The following is a 22,591-nucleotide window of genomic DNA, read 5'->3' on the forward strand; positions in this document are numbered from 1 at the left end:
TCTGTTACAGCTCTTTCAATTGGTATAGGTCACATCTTTCACTGCAACTATCATTTTCGGAAGGTTCCCTTGTGAGAAGCTTCCATGCTCGAAGGTCTTTAGCTAACCTCTTTGTCTTCATGACGATATTTCTGTTTTAATATCGACCATAAATTCTAATCTCCATCCTCCTCTTCCTCTCTTTCCTACCACCATACCCTACATCACGTTCCTCATGATACAGTTCCTTCTTAGCGAATGTCCCAATTAGTTTCTCTTCCTCTTCTCGAACTCCCTCGTGGCCAAGCGGTTAGCGTACACCCTTTTAATGTGGGTTCGATTCCAGACGGGAGCTCATGGTTCAAATCCCATGTTAAGCTGTAGGTCCACGTCTCACATAGCCTTACTGCTGAAAGGGATGCTAAACTCAAAATCTAACCACAAATCAAAGCAAATACTCCTCTTCTCAATCATATCTAAAATTGTTTTTCTCCCCTACCACTTCTAACAACCTCTCATTCGCTTTCCGCTCGACTCAGCCAATTCTCTCCATTATTTTCCATCTTTACATTTCGAAAGCTTCCAGTTGTTTTCCTTTTTTTTTTTTTTTTTTTTTTCGTAATGCCCATGTTTCTGCCTCGTACAGTATAATACTCCACACGAAGCATTTTATGACTCTTTCTATCAACTCTTTATTCAAGATTCCACAAAATAACTTTTCCTCCTCCTAAAGGCTTCTTTCACCATTCCTATCCTTGCTTTTGTTTCACGTTCGCACTTTATATCATTACTAATAGTACCTAGGTATCGAAAACTAGTCACCTGTTCTATTTTCTCCCCTCCTACTTCTATATTTGTCACCGACCTCTTCGTTCCAATCACCATAACTTTTGTCTTTTTAACATTTATTTTCATCTCATATTCTTCACAGCCTTTCCTCAAGCTTTTTAACACCTTATTGATTTTCTTTTCAGATTCCGCGACAAGCGCCATATCCTATGCAAACCATATACACCTAATCATTCCGCCTTCTACTGAAATGCTGTCTTGATTATGCATCCTCTTTATCACCTTCGCTTCTAGATAGATATCAAATAACGTTGGCGAGAGACAGCATTCCTGTCGAATTCCCCTTCTAATTGCACTCTCCTCTGTCATTTCCTTTCCTGTTCTAACACTTACTTGTTGGTTCATAAATAAGTTTCTCATGAGTCTTCGATCTTTCTATTCCAACCCAATCTTCTTTAGAACTCCAAACATGAATTCCCAATTCTCTTGGTCAAAAGCATTTTTAGATCAATAAATAGAACATACATCTCGTTCCCTTTTTCCATAAACCTTTTATTGATTATCCATAATAATCGAATTGGATCTCTTGTGACTTTACTTCTCCTCAAAATGTTCCTCCTCAACTTTTTCATTTCTTCTTTCATTACAATCTTCTGTTCAGTGTTCGAAGCAAAATTTTTACTGCTTGCGATATGATATTAATAGTTCTACAATCTTCACATCGCTCTGGGTTCGATTTCTTACTCATCAGTATCATGATCATCTTCACGAAGTCTTTTGACGACTCTCCTTTTTCATATATGAGTCGGAAATTTTCTTTCTTGCCCTTGTCTGCCATATTCTTAATGAATTCAATTGGTATATTATTTACCCTGTTGTCTTTCCATTCCTACGTTGTTTTTATATACATCAAATGAGTGTTTTATTTTGTTTTAAGTCTTATTTCTTCACCATTTCGAAAGCGTAATCGTGATCAAGTTGACCGTTACAAAGCACTGCCGACACAAAAGATAACCTCGAGTAGCATATAACGGTATGTATCTTCAGCAAAAGACTTGCATAGCATGAAAATGAATTCTCACAAGAAAACCCAAACTGAATTTTTTGACGCGGCTTCTTCTGGCAATTGTTCGTGAGTACAAGTTGCTAAGTTTCTCGCATTTTGTATTAGAAAATTAGGTTCAGTCTTCAATTAAAGTATATAGATATGATTAGTACAGATACAAAAAAGCGGCTTCTTTTTTGGAGGGGGGAGAAGGTTTTGGGATAGAATGAATGGCATACATTTTAGCGCCATAACAACAGTTTTTTTTTCTGATATTTTCAAAAAACTACTCATGAGAGTTTAAGACTTTATTTTATTTATCTCGTTGTGATCTTTTGACTGATATATGTCTCGTCTTTGGACAATATTATAATTGTGTGATATAATTCATTAATCATACGGTATACTGTTATCTTGCAAGTAGAAAATACGATTAGGATTAGGAATTAGATTTCTGGGTTTTCGGTGTCTATGATCATTTTAGCCCGTAACATATGAGGCGATCAAACTACTCAGAGAAATAGGGAAGGAAGAAAGGAATGGGGAATAAGTAGCCTGGGATATTCGTGTTCGGTCCTATCCCAGCATTTGCCTTGTGCGAATGGGGAAAACCCAAGAAAAAACTCATTCAGGATGGCTGGGCTGAAAAGACTTTTATACCTTTCCGACCGAGTGTCTCTGCACAGGGTATCGGACCCGGGACCTGTCACATCAAAGGCTAGAGGATTAGCAGCTATGCTTCACGAGGTTACTGCTATCTTGCTAGTATCACAATGAAGAGTAAGTGTCATGGTCATCATAGAGAGTTTACAAAATAAATTAGCTTTATGGATTTTATCGTAACCTGTACGTCAAAAGCTTTCCTTTATTGATATGACTTAGTTCCACTCGATGAAGTTCACCAATTGGAGTTTTAATATTGTCAAATATACACTTAGATAAGAAACAATATTTACTTTTTGCTTTTATCTTCTTTACAGTGATTTTTCTTGTTGTTTTGGCAACTGTCAAATCCTCTCCTAAAATACAACTAAGGGAATTGGCTGATCCACGGAAATTTGTAGGAGAAGGTACCAACGAATTGGCTACCGCTATATTACAGGTGAGTTTAAGGTCATTACAAGAACAAATATGAAAAATACATCCATTTACACACACACACACACACATACACACACACACACACACATATATATATATATATATATATATATATATATATATATATATATATATATATATATATATATATATATATATAAATTCAAAAGATTTTTTATGGTTAGTGATTTGAATATTTACTTTATATCAAAATTTCACCTCTTGATTTTGTTGAGTATAACCGTAAAAACATTTCCTTTCATTTGCTTCCAAAATATTATTTACAAACGGATCAAGGTCATATCATGCATGCTAATTGTTAAGAAGAAAGACAAATGTGGTATTGGTTATGGACTGATACACCCAAAAGATTATGCTTATATAATAAAATGTGCCCTTACAGTGAAAATTTCTTTTCAGATTATATCAAAAATATACCATTAATAAGTTTCTAAATGAATACACGAAGTTCAGAAAATATTAAATGTAGTAAAGTTGAAAAATTATCAAATAATCGAAAATTACTTAAAGAGCATCAGGAACACGCTTGGTGCTCTAAGCACGTTCTTATTTTGCTTACTGGCTAATATTTAATGGTTTTAATTATACCTAGCTGTACCTAGGTACAGGGTTGGCTGGTTTAAACCAAGGTGGTTTAAACCATGGTTTAAACCAAGGTTTAAACCAGCTGTTTTTTTCAAAAAAACCAACTGGTTTAAACCAAAAAACAAAAAAATGTTCGTAAAAGTGTAAGTGTTTGTAAAATCTTGATGAACACAAATTTGTGGGTTATCGCGTTTCACTCCCGTGTATTATTCGTATTATATTCAGACCTAAATTTCCCATTCATTACTCAAAAAGATTATACTACAAAAGCAAAAGTTTATAAATGTTTATTTTGTGATTTTTTTGTAGTTGTTATTATTGTTATGTAATTGCAATCGAAGAAAAATTCTAAATATTGTTTCGTTTCAATGTTTACTATTGATAAAATACATCGAAAATGCCGTGCTTTTTGTGTGTGGGGGGGGGTCATACAGACCCCATGAGAGGCATTTAGTGAAATAAGTATCTTTGGTATCTATTTATGTATAAATGAGTCTGAGCCAAAGTGGACTCAAAAAATTCGTATCTTTATTCACTTTTCTTATTGATATGCAGATTAAGTCGTTGTATTTCTTTAATTTGGACCAATAAAAGTCGTTGTTAACTAACTTGAACTAAATTAGTTCTTCTGTACTCCGTAGTACTTTGAAATTGTTCATATGTAATTCTGTATAATGGTTTCACTTGTGCAACTGTTTATCTTTTTGTCCTTCTGAAATTAGTCTTGACAGTTATATTAAGAAGCATGTAAAGATCAGTACAACGTATTTTTTTTTTTATCAGGATTCCTTCGTGAGTGAGTCGGCAGACGTATCGCATTTGTGGCCAATTAGTCCTGGTTCCGAGTTCAAATGGAGGACAATTTCTCTCGGATGTAACTCGAGAAGCGGTTTTTATTCCGCTTTAAGCTTATGTGACCCCTTCCAGCATAACCCGGTTGTTGCATAACATCAAGGCGAAACAAACTTATTTCTGTCCATATATGATATGAATATATAGAGCAAATTATTTAAACCATAAAAACCTGGTTTAAACCAAAAAAACCTGGTTTAAACCAAAAAACCGGTTTTTTTGGTTTTTTAAATAAAAACCATGGTTTTTGCCAACCCTGCCTAGGTATATATGAGTTTGTACCTCTTTTTTCACAACTGCTATAATAACTATAATAGCTAATACCTATTCACTTGTATAACAACATTTTGTAAATTCAAATGATTATTAAATGAGTATCGTTAAGAGGGAGCAGGAGTGGGTACAGCTTGTCGATGGATTAAGATCTTCAGTTTAACATGAATCACTAACACTTTTCGTTATGTTATATATATATATATATCTCCGATTCCTGAAGTTTTCTTTAATGGTAGTAGTTGAATATAAAAGACATACGTTAATGTACCGATGGAAACTTCGTAGGAATATTAAATAATAGTTGGAGACTTTAGATCCAAGAAGAAAACCAAGTATTAATGTAATAAATTACAACTTTCATATGCCTATGAAGTGTCCATTAATACAACTGTATTAAGTTATATGCCATTTTTATTGAACCATTGTGTCATTAACAAAATAATTTCATACACGCGCTATATAGGCATAATCTTTTGGGTGTATCAGTCCAAAACCAATACCATATTTGTCTTTCTTCTTAACAATTAGCGTACATGATATGACCTTGATCCGTTTGTAAATATTATTTTTGAAGCAAATGAAAGGAAATGGTTTTACTGTTATACTCAACAAAATCAAGAGGTGAAATTTTGATGTAAAGTAAATATTCAAATCAATAACCGTAAAAAATCTTTTGAATTTCTCTCTCTCTCTCTCTCTCTCTCTCTCTCTCTCTCTATATATATATATATATATATATATATATATATATATATATATATATATATATATATATATATATATATATAGGGCCTATATATATTAGATTTACAAAAAATCCTTCATAAATGTCTACTGAAATATTACTTCAGGGTAATTACTGGTTTTACTGTACTATAAATCTGTCATTAAATTAGCTATTTGATCGTTTTCAATTGAATAATGTGATATAGTATTTACCATTTCATAAAGCGTCGACACGATGTGGATAATATGAGCTTCATACATGATCACGCCTCTCACACATTTTGTGTTGTTATAACAAGAAACTAGATCACATATTTCGAGGCTGCGTTATTGGATGTCGTAGAAATGTTAAGTGGTCACCACAAAGCCCAGACTTGACCCATTAAATTTCTTCCTCTGGAGAGTACTTGAAAGAGAAATTAATAGCAGAAAACCACATGAATTGGATACTCTGGAAGCAGATATTAGGAAGGAGTAGCCTCGGTGCCCAGCAATATATTGCAACGGTCTATCGCGAAAGCTGGACTTCGCCTGCAACAGCGTGATACTAACGCTGGCTTTCACGTTGAAATATGAAATGGTAAGGACTGTAGTACATTACACAATTGAAAGCAACCATGTAACTTCAGATCTATAATGTACTGAAAATAGACATAATAGTGGATCACACTGCGAATTTTTCTATACGGAAAATTTATCGAAAATGCTAAGTTTAACATTAATAACATGCTGTTGAAAAGAACATAACTATTATAGAATTTATTACTTTCGATGAATTTTATTGTGAAATTAATATCTGTTGTTTATGAGTAAAATTATGTTCTTGAGAATTGGCAACTTTGATGAGAGAAATTCATTGTCAACCACTAAACAAACAAACAAACAAACAAACAAACAAAAAAAAAACAGACATAAAAGAAATATTTATTGTAAGTTGTTTATGACCTGTTATCCCAATCGCTAATGAATTTTCTCAACAAAATAGGAATCATCTATGGCTCTGGTAAACACAAAAACCTACTTTAGCAACATCATAGTAACTCTGTAACATCAAGACAATTGCTTTTCTTCATATTTATTTTGCGTATTAAGGTTTTTAAAATATATTTTTTGTAGATATTGACAAATGCGTCGTGTCTTTATTATTAGCAACTTTTTTTTTTGTTATAAATTACATTGAAAAAGTCAGGGAGCGGTGCACTCTTGACCTGTTTGGAAATTAAGGCGTTCTACAAGTCATATAAGAGGATGTTTGATTAGTACTGTTCTAATTCATTTCAAAGTTAAATAATGACAAGAACTAAATTAGCAAGACATCACATTGTTACCAAAAGGATAAACTGCTGACCTTACAGTGAATGTTCAACTTCTGTTGATCAGCATAAGATTGACTTGGATTTAATGTTTTAATGAAATCTTTTTTATTATTAGTCCCACAACTATGCCGTTTAAGCTAAAAGGACGCATGATTAATAAAAGTGAATGAATATGAAAGTAGTGGCATGTAAATGTGGGAGGAAACAGAACCTCGAGAGAATTCACAGAGACGATGTTGTCCACCTCTAGGTCACATGGCCTGATATTGATCATGCAACTCTTCGCACCAGAAGTAAGTCCTCTATTACTGAGACACCTTGTCTTCTCCTTCTCAAGCAAAACGATTACAAGACTGCAAACAATCAAATATCAGACATTTCTTTTAACACTTATTATAGTATATTAACTCATGTATATTAATTAGCGTCTTTTCTTGATTCTTAGGGTTATGAAGATAAGGATTGCAATGTAGCCTTTTCTCCTTTGGGCTACTCCACAATCTTGGCTTTACTGGCAGAAGGTGCTAAAGGCCAAACACGACAGCAGTTAGCAAACGTTCTTCGGCTACCTGAAGATGTAGACCTAGTGCGGACTAGCTATAATTCTGTACTCACACGTCTTGGGGTAAGTAATATAAAATAACATATGTAGATATTGGTTATTCTTAACATGAAACATGAATCTAATGAATCTAGTCTATCCAATGTTGTGAAATTACTTGGGCATTAAATATGTAAATATAATGCATTGGAATTAACCGTTGATTACTTTTCTTTTTTAATGTGATACCACGAGTTATTTTGATCTAAAACACTACGTATACAGGCGATTAAAATTGTTCTTGATTATAGACATTTAGGGCATTATGCAGAGTCGTTTTAACGTGAGATTAGTGACATGCTAAAGAGTTCGACTAACATATGTTTCCTGCAGTAGCCAGACTTTTAGTATGACTCTAATCATATGTCAAAACGACTCTTCATAAGGCGGTTAGTGTTTAGTAAATATGTCCCCACTTTACGAAAGTTACACAAACTTTGAAAGGCCAAAATGTGAATCGATTTTTCAAAAAGAAAGACTTACATGGGAGGGGATACATTTGTCCCAGACCTATCGTGATCAAACACGGTGAGGATAGAGCTTGGCCCCAAACTTTATAATCCGTTGAATCTTTTTGCAACTTTTGCCTGGGGCCAGAGTTACAGAATTTTTGAAATTTTAAGTATATAGGTAAATAAGGGATCTTATATATATATATATATATATATATATATATATATATATATATATATATATATATATGTATCAAATTTGATAACTCATATGTCCTTATAGTATTCACGATATAAACGTGAAACGACAAAATGTCTTAAGTCTGGGAACTATGTACAAACAAAAATATCTCTGGTTTTGATGCTTGTGTATTCAAAATCGTGAATGTATTTTGAATTGCTATTGCAATTGTCTACTTACAGTTGATTTTTGATTATTCTGGGGACAATGGTTCTTAAGATACATAATTTTATAGGTATTGTAGAATATTGTGTTTTTATGCTCTAACTACTGACCTTCTCGATTTATATCTACAAACTATAACTCATTCTATTTAGTTCAACGTTTTGCGTAGTTTGATATATAATACTAAAAATCAGTAATCAATACGTATGTAAGTTTCAAACTATTTCGTATTTGAGAAACATGTTTTATTTCACGTTATACTGCTATGTGTCGAATGACATATAATTGTTATATTCCACAGAATTCATTCAAATGACAAAGATTGACATGTTCAGTTATACAAATCCGTGTAGTTATTTACATCTGCATGGTAATGAAAATCACTATACAAATGTTTAAATCAAAGGTTTTTCTTTTACCAGCCACAAGATGATGAATTGTGGTGTTTCACACAACGCACAGTCGTCAGTAGTCAAGTTGAAACAGAATTGCTTCGATGTTCAGAATTTACAATCCGCGCAAACATCGTACCCAGCTTTATTCCAGGCGAATCGAGTAAATAGTTTTGATGAATGAAGATACAGGTCGAAAGTGTCAGTACTTACAGCGTAAAAAACCAATATTCTATAATACCTTTCAAATTCTGTATTTTAAGAACCACTGGCTCCACGGTCACCACAAATCATCTGTAGGTAGACAATTGCAATAGTTCTTAAATGTATTTGAGATTTTACAAGCACCAACACTTTATATATATACACTTTGCTTTGCGCCTATATCGTGAGTGCTATAGGATCATATGGAGTATCAAATTAAAGTGCTTACTGAGTACTATCTACTAATTTATAGGAAGATCTGTTATTTCCCTTTGAGCGTACATAAAACAAAATACCAAAAATTTCAAAAATCATATAACTCCGGTCGCAGGCGAAAGTAGCGAAGCATTTCAACGGACTATAGTGTTTGGGGTCAAGGTCTACCGACTCACCGAGTTTGATCGCTATAGGTCTGGGACAATTGTGTCCCCTCCCTTGTTAAATACAGAAATCAGATCTAGATAAGTCAATCTGTTGACAGAAAATGTAAGACAAAGCTTTATTCAACTGAAAAAAAAATGGCAGTTGAAGATGTAGAGATAAAGGAAACAGCGTTTTGTTCCCCAATTTATTACAATATCTTTTGTGTTACTTTCTGGAAAATAAAGAAAATGTGACTTATGTCATTGTAGCTTTAATCCTTTCATTTGTTTCAATATGATATCTAACCACAAAAAGAAAACTCTATCTGGTCCAGCTTGATTCATGTTGTGAATAAAATAGTTGATATGACATCCTCTTTTATCTTGTTGTAGGGTACGTTTGATTTACAATATATCTTTCAAATTATTATTGAACTCATTAATTACTATTACTATTTTGCAGCATAATTATCTAATATATTGTACAAAATATTGTTTAAAAGATTCACGTGATTCAAACATTTCTGATTGTGGGAAATGATACATTATGACGTCACAGATTGAGGGGCAAACTCAATAATACAGAACTTTTTTTTTTTTTTTTAAATATTGTACTTCTCAGAAAGTTTATGTAGAAAAATTATAATTTTTCCTTTGGTTTCTTTTTCTCTTTTTATGTGTATAGGATTTGTGAGATTCGTTCGTGCTACTTTTTACGTGTTTATAATTTAATAGCCATGGTATGTTGTACAAATCCAAGTTTACTTTTTACACATTTTCAAATTGTAACTATTATTTTCTCATGTATTGTGTAACCCTTGTTTATACGATGCATTTTATTGTTTATCTGTTTGTATAAATCTTGTACCAGCTATGCTATTGATCACATTTTAACAGATCTAAATTACTTTAAACTATCATACGTATTTAGCTAAAGTTTCATGAGTATTATAATAATTTTATTATTTACAGGAAAAGAATGTTAAAAATGCTCCAGAGTTCCGCAATTGGTTCTACGTTTACAGAAACTTCTCTGTTGAACAGGAATACAAAGATATTTTGTTGCAATATTATTTGACTGAAGTGAAAAATGTGAGACGTCCTGAAGACCCGTATTATGAAGAAGAACCAGAACAGGTAGACGACAGCAACGACATGACAACACCTAGTGATGAACCATCAGAAGAAGAACAAGAAAAGGAAGAAGAGAAAGAAGAACAAGAACAAGAAAAGGAAGAAGAGAAAGAAGAACAAGAAATGGAAAAAGATAAAGGAGAACAAGAACAAGAAAAGGAAGATGAGAAAGAACAGGAAAAAGAAGAAGATGATGATGGACAAGAAGTGTACACTGAACAAGAACCGGGAGAAATCTTGATCGCAGATGATTCTGAGATGAAAGAACAAGTTTCTGAAACAACTTCTGGTGCAATGATGTCTGATACCACTGACAGCTCACAAGAAGATTCTCAGAACGATAGTAAAGAAGAAGTTGTGGAAGTAGAAAAGGCAGAAGAAGAAATACAAAACCAAGAACAGCAAGAGCTGAGACAAAAGGAGGAAGAAAATATCGAGGATGAAATTATGGAAGCTGTAGCGAGAAAAGCTCGTTTCCACGATTTCATGGAAATGGGTCGAAGTTTGTTTAGTGGCGATGTCTCTTCAGGAATGTCTGGAAACAGTATTGCCAGGAAATCTGATAAAGGTAATTAAAATTATTTATTTCAGCTTTGCTACCCCTTTTTTTCATTGAGTAGCCTCAAAACGAACAAAAATTGAACTAGTTAAACTTGAATAACCGCATCTTAGGTAATACATGAAGAAAGACTCAATTCAAAAGCAACAATTTATCTTCAAGTATTTTAACAAATGAGTGAACATTTCGTACTGAATAAAACTCATTAAACTATGACAAGATATTTCTTAATTAATCGTCCATGAATTTCAAGTTTTTTTAAGGTGACTTTTTTGTTTAATCTTGAGAAGGTGGATTTTCTTGTTTCATTTCTGCCATTTCGTTTAAAATAAAATTAATTTTAGGTTTCTCAATAATTGTCTTCGTAATTATCTCAATGAAAAATCTTCAGCAGCAAAAAAATGATCATACTTGCAGATGTAACAATTACAGAAGGAAATGACGAAATAAAGATGAAAATTGTTTCTCAATGGAGACATGCTTCTCGATCATTCCTCATATAGGCCTATTCAGATTGATCAAATCTGAATATTAAATTCTAATAATTCTGTTTTGCGTTTGAGCTAAAATACTTATTGATGACGAACTCCATATTAAAACTACTGAACTTCCACTAGTAGGGCTATTTCCTGCCATCTGAACTGAATTTTAAGTTATTCGTGTTTGAATGTAGATAAGCAAATTCTTTGCTATACATCGTCTGTAATTTGTTACGTTGAACTACCAGGGCGCAAAATTTCAAAGTCAGACGCACTCGCCAATCCAAAAATGATGATCGCCGCGTATCTCTCACATACAAATTATAAGAGATCCCTTCCTCCCCCCTCCCCCGGCCTTGGGTTTGACAAAGAAAGACTTCACATTCCATGTCTTACCTGACTCAGTCACAATTATTTTCGTGCGAAACAGAAACTGCACAGCCCTGTGAGTTTATCCAGGAACCATTCCTACTGAACAGTGGTCGCCAGCTCTAAATTTCTAGTCGCCAATGGCGACCGGAAAAGTTGTGCCCTGGAACTACAGTGTGCTGAGAGTTGAGATGACGTTTTATCAGATAAGGTCATTACTTGTAAAATTAGAACATTTTACCGATTAAGAAAAGTTATATCTAACATTTTACGCAAATTTGAAATTTAATGTCATTGTTCAAGTTGTCTTGTAAATATTCTTCTTTAATGCTACTTGTAATTACATAGAGTCTTCATTTCCATACAATGTGCTCTTTTTACTGTTAATTATTCTAAGGTTTATTTGTCATTCTTATATTCATGTATTAATCGTGATTTTGAGTTAATCATGAACGCCACCCGCAGTTATTACCGCGGTGTACTTTCGGGACACTGCAGAATTTTTACAGTTCTTATATTATATTACTGTAGAGCAAGAAAATCGATTTACCGAACATAATATTCCCTTTAGAGTTTTTTTTTTAAAGAAATACAATATATTAATTTGATAGATATATTGAATTGAATATCTAACTTGTCACAGAATCTAAAACAGTGGTTTGCAACCTTGTTTACCTAATACCCGTTCGTGAACCTTGCATACTTCACCTCCCCCTCCATGTTACTCATTGGTCTGACTTCTTTTGCTACTTCAAATGCAGCATTCAATTATTGAATAATAATAATAATAATAATAATAATAATAATAATAATAATAATAATAATAATAATAATAATAATAATAATAATAATAATAATAATTTAGGCTTATATTTATTTCCAGTAAAACTTCTGCTTACCATAGTAGTGCGGAACTTCTGCTTACCAATTTTGTTCTTAATGGAATAACATTTCTTATTCAATAGTTATTTTGTCTTTTTACGGTATTTATCTAACGCTGTCTTGTTACAGCATTCGTAATATTTGTATTTATGAATGTTGCCTATTTATCAGTAGCTTGCGCCTGTTCTAAGAAATGGCCATAATTCTATTCCTTGAGTTACCATGGCTTGAACGACCTTTTTAGTAATACGAATCTATTTCTTTTTAAGTATTTGCAATACTATAATCAATTTTACAGTATTAAATTATTTTCAACCAAATTATATATTATTTTCAGCGTTCTTCATATGAAGTGATTTGATATAAAATCTTTTTCAGGATCCGATGCTTTGATGATCGTGTTCAATGGCATGTATTTCAAAGGAGACTGGGTTACGCCATTTAACCCCCAACACACGAGCGCAGAAACTTTCTACATTTCCGAGACGAAGAAGGCTTCTGTTTCAATGATGAGGACACAAGGGAAGTTCAGAACAGGAACAATACCTGACTTGGACAGTGATGTCATTGAGTTGCCATACGAGGTATAAAGGACATATGAGTAAACTGTTTTTGGACCTTGTGTATTGATTCATAATCTTTATTATATTAACATAGCCCAATTGAGATTTGGAAAACCTAGATAGGACATGTGTCGACCTACTTTTTTAACAAGAAAAAAACAGATTATCAAGACGTGTATATCATATTCATTTTGACAGATACTGCCAATTATAAATAATAACAGGAATGAGATAGGCACATAACTCATTTAAGTATGAGTTACCACATACTAGCTGATTTACCTGAATAGTACTATGGTAGCTTGTATTCTTGAAACTATATGCTTATATTTTCTCGCTTCCGAAAGTCCCGAATATAAGAGCGGATACGAATCCGAGAAGTATTATGAGCTCCCGGAAGTCTTATGTTCACATAGTGAAAATTGCATTTTAAAATAATTCTAAGTTTCTATCTAATGAAAGTATGTGATATTAATATTAAGATAAGTCCTTTCTAATATCTATTCTATAAAGCCTGAACAAATACTATACAATCAATATATGTTTATTGAAACAAGTAAGCTGTCATGCTCACATGTAGTAATTTGTGGCAGTGAAGGCTTATACTTGCAGCACACTTGATTATAAGATGGACTCAAGAAAGCCGATTGTTTTTACAAAAGTCGTTTTTCAGTATTTATCACAAACCGTAGGAAGATATATAAACTTGTGCAAATATACTGCAACGTGGTTTCAGTTTTAGTTTTCAGTGTGGACCATGATAAACTCATCATCATCATCATCATCATAGACATTCTGCCATTATTGAGAGGTCATTTGCCGGACCAGAAAATTCCATGCTCCACGTCCTCAGATAACCTCTTTATCTTCATATAGGAATTTTCTGTGTTAATATCTTCCATCAATTTTTACCGTTCGACTTTTTACATTCGCAACAGTTTCAACCTTTTACATTAGCAATCGCAATTTCATTTCTTTTATATGTAAGTACTACGTTGGCAAATGCTCGTCAAAGCGAACAATTACAACGTAGAGCTAACGTTGTTAATTGACTAGCCTACCATTTTCCACTATTGGTCCCAATATTTGCGTCACTAAAGTACTTACCCCGAACATATTCCTCTGTCAATAACTTCAGAATTTGAGTTTAATTGTTGATGACGTTTCGAAAAATTCATCTCCAAGTAAATATACCGTCTGACAACTAAGTAATGAGACTGATTTTATTGTGACGAAACAGTGTGCGCAATCCGTAAACCATATATGGGTTCGAATCAGTAATCCCCCCTCTATAGTATAGCAACATTGCATTGTCGTACAGGAAGCATGACGGGAAATACGTCGCAATTACCAGCAGACACTGAAAGGCCCTCGGCTCACTAGTAGCACGGAGCAGAGAGCGAATATCAAATTCTGTATTAAACTGGGTAAAAGTGCGACAGAGACTGTTGATTTCATGCGGAGAGTGTATGGGGATACGCCTACGTGTATGTGGATATGGAAATGCGGAGAAATTTGGACTTCAGAGGTCAAAAGTAAAGACAATGCTCCTGTGTTTCTAGGACAGTACGGGTATCATTCATCATGTATTTGTACCAGAAGGTCACACAGTGAATGCCCAGTTTTATTTAAGAATTTTGGTGCGATTTATGAAGACAATACGTTGTGTTCCGCCTGAATATTCAACCCTAGGTAGTTGGTTACTTATGCATAACAAGGGACCAGTTCTCCGGGCAAGGAATATTTGCCCAAAAAACAAGTGTGTGTGTGTGCTACAGCATCTCCTATTCTCCAAATATGTTCTCGTGAGGATATCTTCTGTTCCCTAAACTGAAGTTGCCATTAAACTGGAGTTCCCTAAACTGAGTTGCAGAGGTTGTTCTACTCTTTGCGTGACCGTGCCACTCTCTGTATTGATGCAGAAGGGGTATTTAGTCACAATAAAAATCAGTCTCATTACTTAATTGTCGGATGGAAAGTACATACACTATTATATTTCATATGAACTATACATTCATATACAAACAATTTGCATATTTTCTTTCGTCGTAGTGTGCACATACGTTTAGTGAAGACTGCACCAATGTCACATAACATGAAAAAGTTTGGTTTAGTTTTTGATGAGCCAAAATCCTTAACAAGCAAGCTTTTACGAAAACTAGAGTTGAATATAACATTTCACATCAAATTAAGTGAAAAATACTTAAAGATGAATGAGTATTTGAAAATAGAACATATTTAAACCTTTATATTTATTGAATGGAAAATAATAGTTTAGCATTGTATTCCAGGGACAAATTAGTATTTTGCATTTTGACGTTATATTAACCCGATAATCTAAACAGCATTGCGGGTAGTCTATTAAGCAAGGACGATGCCTGTAATTACTCTTATAGAAATACACGGGGAGACCATTTTTGATTGTCCATATCTTGGGATCAAATAGATGAATCACATCCATAAACGATCTCGATTTTCAACTTTTGACCCTCTAACACCAAGCCAAAATTGATTGTGATCCATCAATTAGTTCTTGGGATTTTGTCTTTCTCAGACAGACAAACAGACCGAGTAAACATATATAAAAGAGCTCTTAGTAAGCAAAGGTTTTAATAATATTTCAAAAATAGCTACTCTGAGGGTTGGCTGTAAGACCTGGTGGCGTAATAATAGAATATAAATTAAACAATAATTCAGTTGTGTGTAAGTAATTAATATTCTCTGGTTTATTTTCAGGGTGGTCGTTATGCTCTTCTTGTATTGCTGCCAAAGCGACGAGATGGTCTTCGGCAACTGGTCTCTGATCTAGCTGGTTTCTCCCTTTGTGATGTGTATAAACATATGGAAACACGTGACATGGAAGTCCAGTTACCATCATTCAAGATTGATACAACTACAAAACCAGAGGAATCGTTGAAGAAGGTAAAGAGTTCTGAAATTATTTGTCTCACATCGTTCAAATTTCACTCACACATAAATTGTGCAAAATACGGCAAATCTAAACTCATAAAACTGTTCATCACGTACTTCCTTAAATCTTACAATTTATTTATGCAGTTTACTATGAAAGTTTTGAAATTCTCTGTAAACCCTACAGTGGCCAATGAGAACAGATTTCAATACGTCTATATGAGTACAGCTAAATATTTAAAACTAGTCACATATACATTTTCTACTCAGATTTAACCTTGTTTTTATGGACTGATGATTACTTTGTAATATATATATATATATATATATATATATATATATATATATATATATATATATATATATATATATATGGTATATAACAATGGATAGATCTGATCGAGCTGAACGAAATGCTAATACTATCTCAAGATAATGACATGCTTGCTGCTACCGAGAAAATAAAAATATTTTTGGTGTTAAAAATATATCATGATCAACAATAACGCTTACAAACACCATCTATTAAAATGACCGATACGAAAATACACTCTCATTAAGACTTTCATTATGACACTGGCAAGAGGAGTTGTATCTCATAACCATACATACTACGATCCATGTGATATTGTCGTATTTAACAATTTTGCATTTCCTCAATAACAATAAATATGTGTGTATAAAGTTTGAGATAGTGAAGTGAATAATCAATATTTGAATGAAAGTAAGGAAAAAGCATATAATATGTAACTTTCAGTTTCAGATAATAAAGTAATAGTTGATTTGAGTGCTCACCAACATGAAATGACTGTCTAAGAGGTTTCCTTTTTGCTTTCATTTGGGCACAATGTCGATCATACAATCATCACCATCATTGTAATATATTTCGAAAATATACCCTGGAAATTTGCTACCTTGGGTCTGGGGCCCTATGGCCCGTGCATAAATACAGACCTGGTAATAATCTAAAATTAACATTAATTCTTGAATATTAATTTTAAATGTACGCTCATTAGTCTTTTCAGAGTTGTGTGTATTTCTTGTGCAGATAAAACAACCATTTTGAATATCATAAGTAAACAACTACATTAATTTAGTAAAGTAATTCATTACTATCGCAATAAAAGGATAACCTTTGTTTCGTTTGAAATTACAGTAATTTAAATACTGTTAGTACACAAGTATAAACGAGATAAACTTTCAAAAGGTCATACGATATGTTGTTCCTCGTCGTCAATTGTTATTTTACCTTTTCAGTTTGGTATTACGTCAATCTTTGACAAGGAAGAAGCAGATTTATCAGGAATTTCGAAAGATGATGGCCTTTACGTCCAAGAACTGGTTCAAGTTTGCACTGTCCAAGTGGATGAAGGTGGAACTTCAACTTCACAGTTTGCAGGTAATATATAAATGAAACTAGGAATATATATTTGTATACACTGACATAATAATTCAGACTAACTTAAGAGCTTTTGAGTGAAATGCAAAATAGATTAAACATATAAACACACCAATATTCTAGTCAAACTTCAAGAAGTACCAGAGTGATGCATGAAATTAAACCAATTCACAGTTCGTTATAGAATTCATTTTGGTAGTAATATTTATTATTAGTGCAATATTTATAGAAGTTCCACTTTGATTCGTTTAAGCACATTACCTATATTAACATTACAGTGGAGTTCAAAACAGTGTAAAAAAAATATAGATAAATGCATTTTATTGTGCATTTTTGTTTGTCAAGTTCCGTTTGATGTTCTTGTGTTTCATATTTAATAATTCTAAAAAAGATTTATTACCTATCAGTTATCATAACGTTTTCTTTTCTTTTACATAAATTATTATTACGCAAAATTACTGGGTATTTTGCTTATAGTTTTGATATAAATGCAGACATAACAGTTATGATGACTTTAAATATCTACTTAAAATTATGTAGTACATTGTATTTATTAAATAAACCATATTTGCATTTCTATAACAAGACTATATATGAAAACAGTTTTATGTTAAATATTATTTTGCATACTTGAGATTCTACTTCATTTGTTTAGTTAATAAGCAAAGGGTATTGTCAAGGATGTACAAGTCGCTTGGATCCCAAATGGCCTAAGCCCAAAATTGAAATTTTCCTGTTGAAGAATTTTGAAGTTTAATATTTTATGAAAAATTCATATTTCTGTTATGTTGGCAATAAAAACAATAATTATGTACTTTATGGTCTAATAATTTACTGTTTATGAAAATTCTTTGAAAAAAGGTACTTACGTATAGAAGTGAATGATGACATTAGTCTATTTTCCCGCTTATTGGATTTACGCTATTTGGGACCCAAACGACCATAATATATCCAGATTCTTCCTATATACTCTTCCTCAAAGCCATTATTTAAAGCTTTGTTGAGAGCTACTTTCAAATATTTGTCGAGAGTTAATCTTGTCGAAAATAATAAATTCGTCATCATATATTGAAGTAGTTTGAAGAGGGCTACATTATATTGAACATTATATTTGCAAACGTTCTTTAGTTGAATAATGAATAATTAGTAAGTGAGCTCTCAGCACTTTGGTACAAACAAATGTTTATTTCTTGATTGGAGTAGATCTCCAATATGCTCCTATAGGTATCAATAGGTATCAAATCGAAGAGCGAGCACGTGGGCAGGTTACGCGGAAAAATTATGTATTTGGGTTATATTCTGTTGTTTGGATAAAATATTAGCATTTGATTAATGGTTAAGAAAGAGCAGGAGAAAACATTGGTCATAAACAGTTTTAACTATCGTATATTTCAGGCCTATAATTTTTTTAATGGCATAATAATTCAATCTAAATAACAGATATTTTAATGCAGATGTACTGATGGAAGCTTTACGGAAGCTTAGTAAAGTTCTAATATATTACTAATATAATAAATTAATATGCACACTTCTTTTGGTAAAGTTTTATTAAAATATCTACACATTATATTGAACTATTGTGCTAATCTCACTCCTCCCCCCAAAAAGAACTCCATGATCCCGAGATATACGATACTGCGAAGGCTTAATATTAGTTTGGGGAACAATTAGAGGAAAATATACAAGTTTAAAACAATCCCGAATTTTGTGAAGCAGCAAAAAACTTTGAGAACTAAACTTACACTATTTTTTTCCTATTGATATCATGAGTTATTAGTGTCACTACTATTTATATATGTATATGTAAATATGTAGTAACAGTATTTTCAATACTTTTTTCAGTTGCAAGTCTTGCTAACCGAAGCAGATATGAAAAATTTGTAGCAGACCATCCATTCTTGTACTTTGTTCGAGATACAGGAGATAATTTAACAGTTGTTGCTGGAAAAGTGGTTGATCCTAATAAGAAACCAGAAGACAAGTAAATTGAAATGAATTTTGGTAAACGGTGACAGAAGTATAATGAAGAAAAATCTTCCACCAAGGAATCATTATTTATTAACATAATCACCACCAGTATTTAATTAGATGTCAAGGAAGATTTACATTTAAGGTTTGTAAAGTGATTGTGTCATGGCAGAATTCTTTTGCTTGTTAGAAAATTCCCTAAGGCGATACGGAAGTTATTTGATCTCCTTAAACGAGAAGATTTTTTTAAGAAGGATAAATTAATTTATTGCTATTTATTGTAAATAACATAGATAGATACGATATTTGTGTGCCAGGGGTGCCAATTTATGTAATGTTTCACATAGTTATTTGAACTTCTATTTCCATATAAAATCGCTTAATCTTCATCTATGACAACAAAAAATAACTTAAGATAATAATACTCCAACCAATTAATTTCCTAATCTATTTTCGGGAAATATCTGCAGTTTCTCACAGTTAACAGGATAAAATATATCATTATAAGCATAATACTGTGCAGCTGTGAAATATCAGTTCGATTTTATGAGAGTTACACCCTTGTATTATATACAATACATGATGGAAGAATATGCATTTATCCAGGGTATACAAATGTTAGCCAAGGAGTGCAGTATTATTGAAAAATTCCTTCTATTTAACTGGTATCTTTTTCCTCACAGTAGTATTAAATGTTTCAATTAACATTTACGATTTGAAACTATAGAATTATACTAATACATAGAATGGTATCATCTGACCTAGACTACTTTTTGCTAACAAGTATACACATTAGTACTATTTCAAACTTTGCCTGTAACGACCTGTGTACAGGAAGAATAAGCCTTGCGTGATGGAGAGTGTAACATCAATTTATTATAACAATCTAGTTCTGTATTCATGAAATAATACATATTTTACATGCATTTATTATTAAGATCAGAATACTAAAATATTCTGAAATTTTGTAAGTAGTCTCAACATTTTAGATAATCAAGTAATGACGATTTGCATTATTGCTTTTTGAAACCTATCATTAGCACTAGCAAATTTATGTTGATATATTTGTTTTGTATGAGGATACTATAAAATGACTGAAATATATTCATGGTTATGTTGAAAATATTTACGGGCTTCATATACGATTGTTTAAACATATGACATAAAACAAAACGCTGTTAAATTTATTTAGTTAGTTTTTGGTTATTCGTTGTTTGATACCAAACTATGAAGTGTAGATACACAAAACATTTGTAATTTATCTGTTATAAGAAATATTTAACTAAGAAAATCTAGCAATTTGCACAGAGTACCTGATGATGTTGTTAAACGTGGTAACGTTCAAGTGTATACGAATGGTTTCCAACTCTCTTTGGCACCCCTTAGTTGTGTTTTTTGTGATATTTTTTTAATGCAAGATGTTCGTATTTAGCATCAAAGTACAATGTAAGGTGAAATGAAAGTGGAATTTCAGTCAAGGGGAGTGGGAGGGGAATGAGACTTTCAACAAGTCATTTTATGTAATTAGCCTAATAATTAAGCGACGCACATTTTATGGTGGTTATCTTTTGTTACTCTTTGCAAGAGTGAATGAATTCTCAGTATTTATGATCAATAGGAACACGAGTATTACAGTAATATTAAAGCTCGATACCCGAGTATTAAGTTGCAATTTTTATATACAAACTTGTTGCATAATAATATGTTAAATATTTTGCTTGTTGTGTTGCAATAAACAGATTTTGTGAAAATTTGAGTTGTTTCATTTTCGCAGGAACAGAACTGTACAAGTTTAAAAATAATATAGTTCATAAGGTCAGCAAACATAATCTGGACTAGTCGAAAAAAGAAAAAGAAGTAGTTAACTTATCGGTTGAGGTTGGGATTGGACTTTTTGACACTATGTAGAATTATTTCAAAAGTGATTTCGATGCAAGTAATTAAGCTTTGGATATTTATAAAATAAAAACCCATATAGATACACCTGAAACTAAACAATACAACCTAAGATGAATATGCGTATTTCAATGAATTTCACCAAAGAACAACAGCAACAAAATTTTGTTCATCTGAAAAATATTTTCAAAAATGTTAGAAATAATCTAGGGCTGAGAAGTAAAGTAGTATAAGTCATAAAATATTAATTTCACAGGAGAAGCGAAAAAGTGTTTGCAAGACAATATTTTGTTGAATTGCGTCGATTGTTCATTGACGGAAAACTTGTTCACTTCCTGCGTAACAGTTGTTCGTTCACATCTCAAAACTTTTCTAGTGTCCCTCATACAAATGTAAGTAAGAAAAGAAATAATAACTCAATTTCGGCCAAAAAGTGACTTGTCATAGTTATCTTCTCAGCCCCAGAATTATGTAATGGAATTCAATGACATTTTCCAACATGAAGAATTTGTATAGAATAGCAGACGAGAAGCGAGGCTGTCCCCTTTTGTTTCATGAAAATGCTGCCTAGTTTCAAAGAGACAGGTCTATTTTATCTGGAAGAGTTCTGTCTCTTCTTGCCTCGAAAACAAAACAAGACGTTTCGTTTCGTTTTCACTCGTGAAAGTAATAAGAGATAAAACGCAATAAGTAATAATAGAAGACTCAAGCCTCGCTCTAAGCTTTTCGATTCTAGTTATGCGTATCATACCGTAGTTAGAGCTGAATATAATCTATTTATGAAATATGAACAAAATTGTTAGATGTTTTCGAAAATTTTCGTCCCAAGAAAACTCACTCATTACTAAATTATCACGTCTAGGTTGGGTTTCTGATATATTGTGAAGCAATGGTTGTATCCTATATTGTAGGATTAGTCATGAAATATTTATGAAATATGAACAAAATCATTGTTGACGCTTTACAAAATCTTCTCATAAGGAATTAACTTCACGGCTGAAATTAACACTTCTGCATTTTTACATTGATTTATAAATTTCTTAGAGTTAGATGATTTATGCATAGACTGATTGATTAATAGATTAATGAATAGATTTATTTATTAATTTCTTAGAGTTTAACATTCCTTTTCGCCATCGAGGCTAAATAATATAAGACAGTTCATTTTACGAGAGAAATTACGTATGACGAATTGTAAAATTACTAATAAAATATTTAGTTGTGAATAACTAACTGATCCTTACTAGCTTTGCTATATTGAATAACTAAAGATATAAATCGCTGAGAAAAGCAACTCTCTCTTGGTTTTACAGTGTCTGATGAAG

General features: G+C 32.4%; 1 protein-coding gene across 1 annotated transcript in view; it reads left to right on the forward strand.

Annotated features, from left to right (window-relative positions):
- LOC145686072 (uncharacterized) overlaps positions 1-21,130 on the forward strand; it is a 33,026-nt gene extending 11,896 nt beyond the window's left edge. The window contains exons 2-8 of the mRNA XM_081758987.1: positions 2,794-2,915; positions 7,136-7,315; positions 10,080-10,809; positions 12,909-13,114; positions 15,830-16,015; positions 17,261-17,402; positions 19,245-21,130. Of these exons, the coding sequence (XP_081615113.1) occupies positions 2,794-2,915; positions 7,136-7,315; positions 10,080-10,809; positions 12,909-13,114; positions 15,830-16,015; positions 17,261-17,402; positions 19,245-19,387 (1,709 nt within the window). The 3' untranslated portion in view covers positions 19,388-21,130. The remainder of the gene's footprint in view (positions 1-2,793; positions 2,916-7,135; positions 7,316-10,079; positions 10,810-12,908; positions 13,115-15,829; positions 16,016-17,260; positions 17,403-19,244) is intronic.
- The last annotated feature ends 1,461 nt before the right edge of the window (positions 21,131-22,591 follow it).

The sequence above is a fragment of the Thermobia domestica genome, chromosome 5 (assembly GCF_964235325.1).
Source record: "Thermobia domestica chromosome 5, izTheDome1.hap1.1, whole genome shotgun sequence".
Classification (NCBI taxonomy): domain Eukaryota; kingdom Metazoa; phylum Arthropoda; class Insecta; order Zygentoma; family Lepismatidae; genus Thermobia; species Thermobia domestica.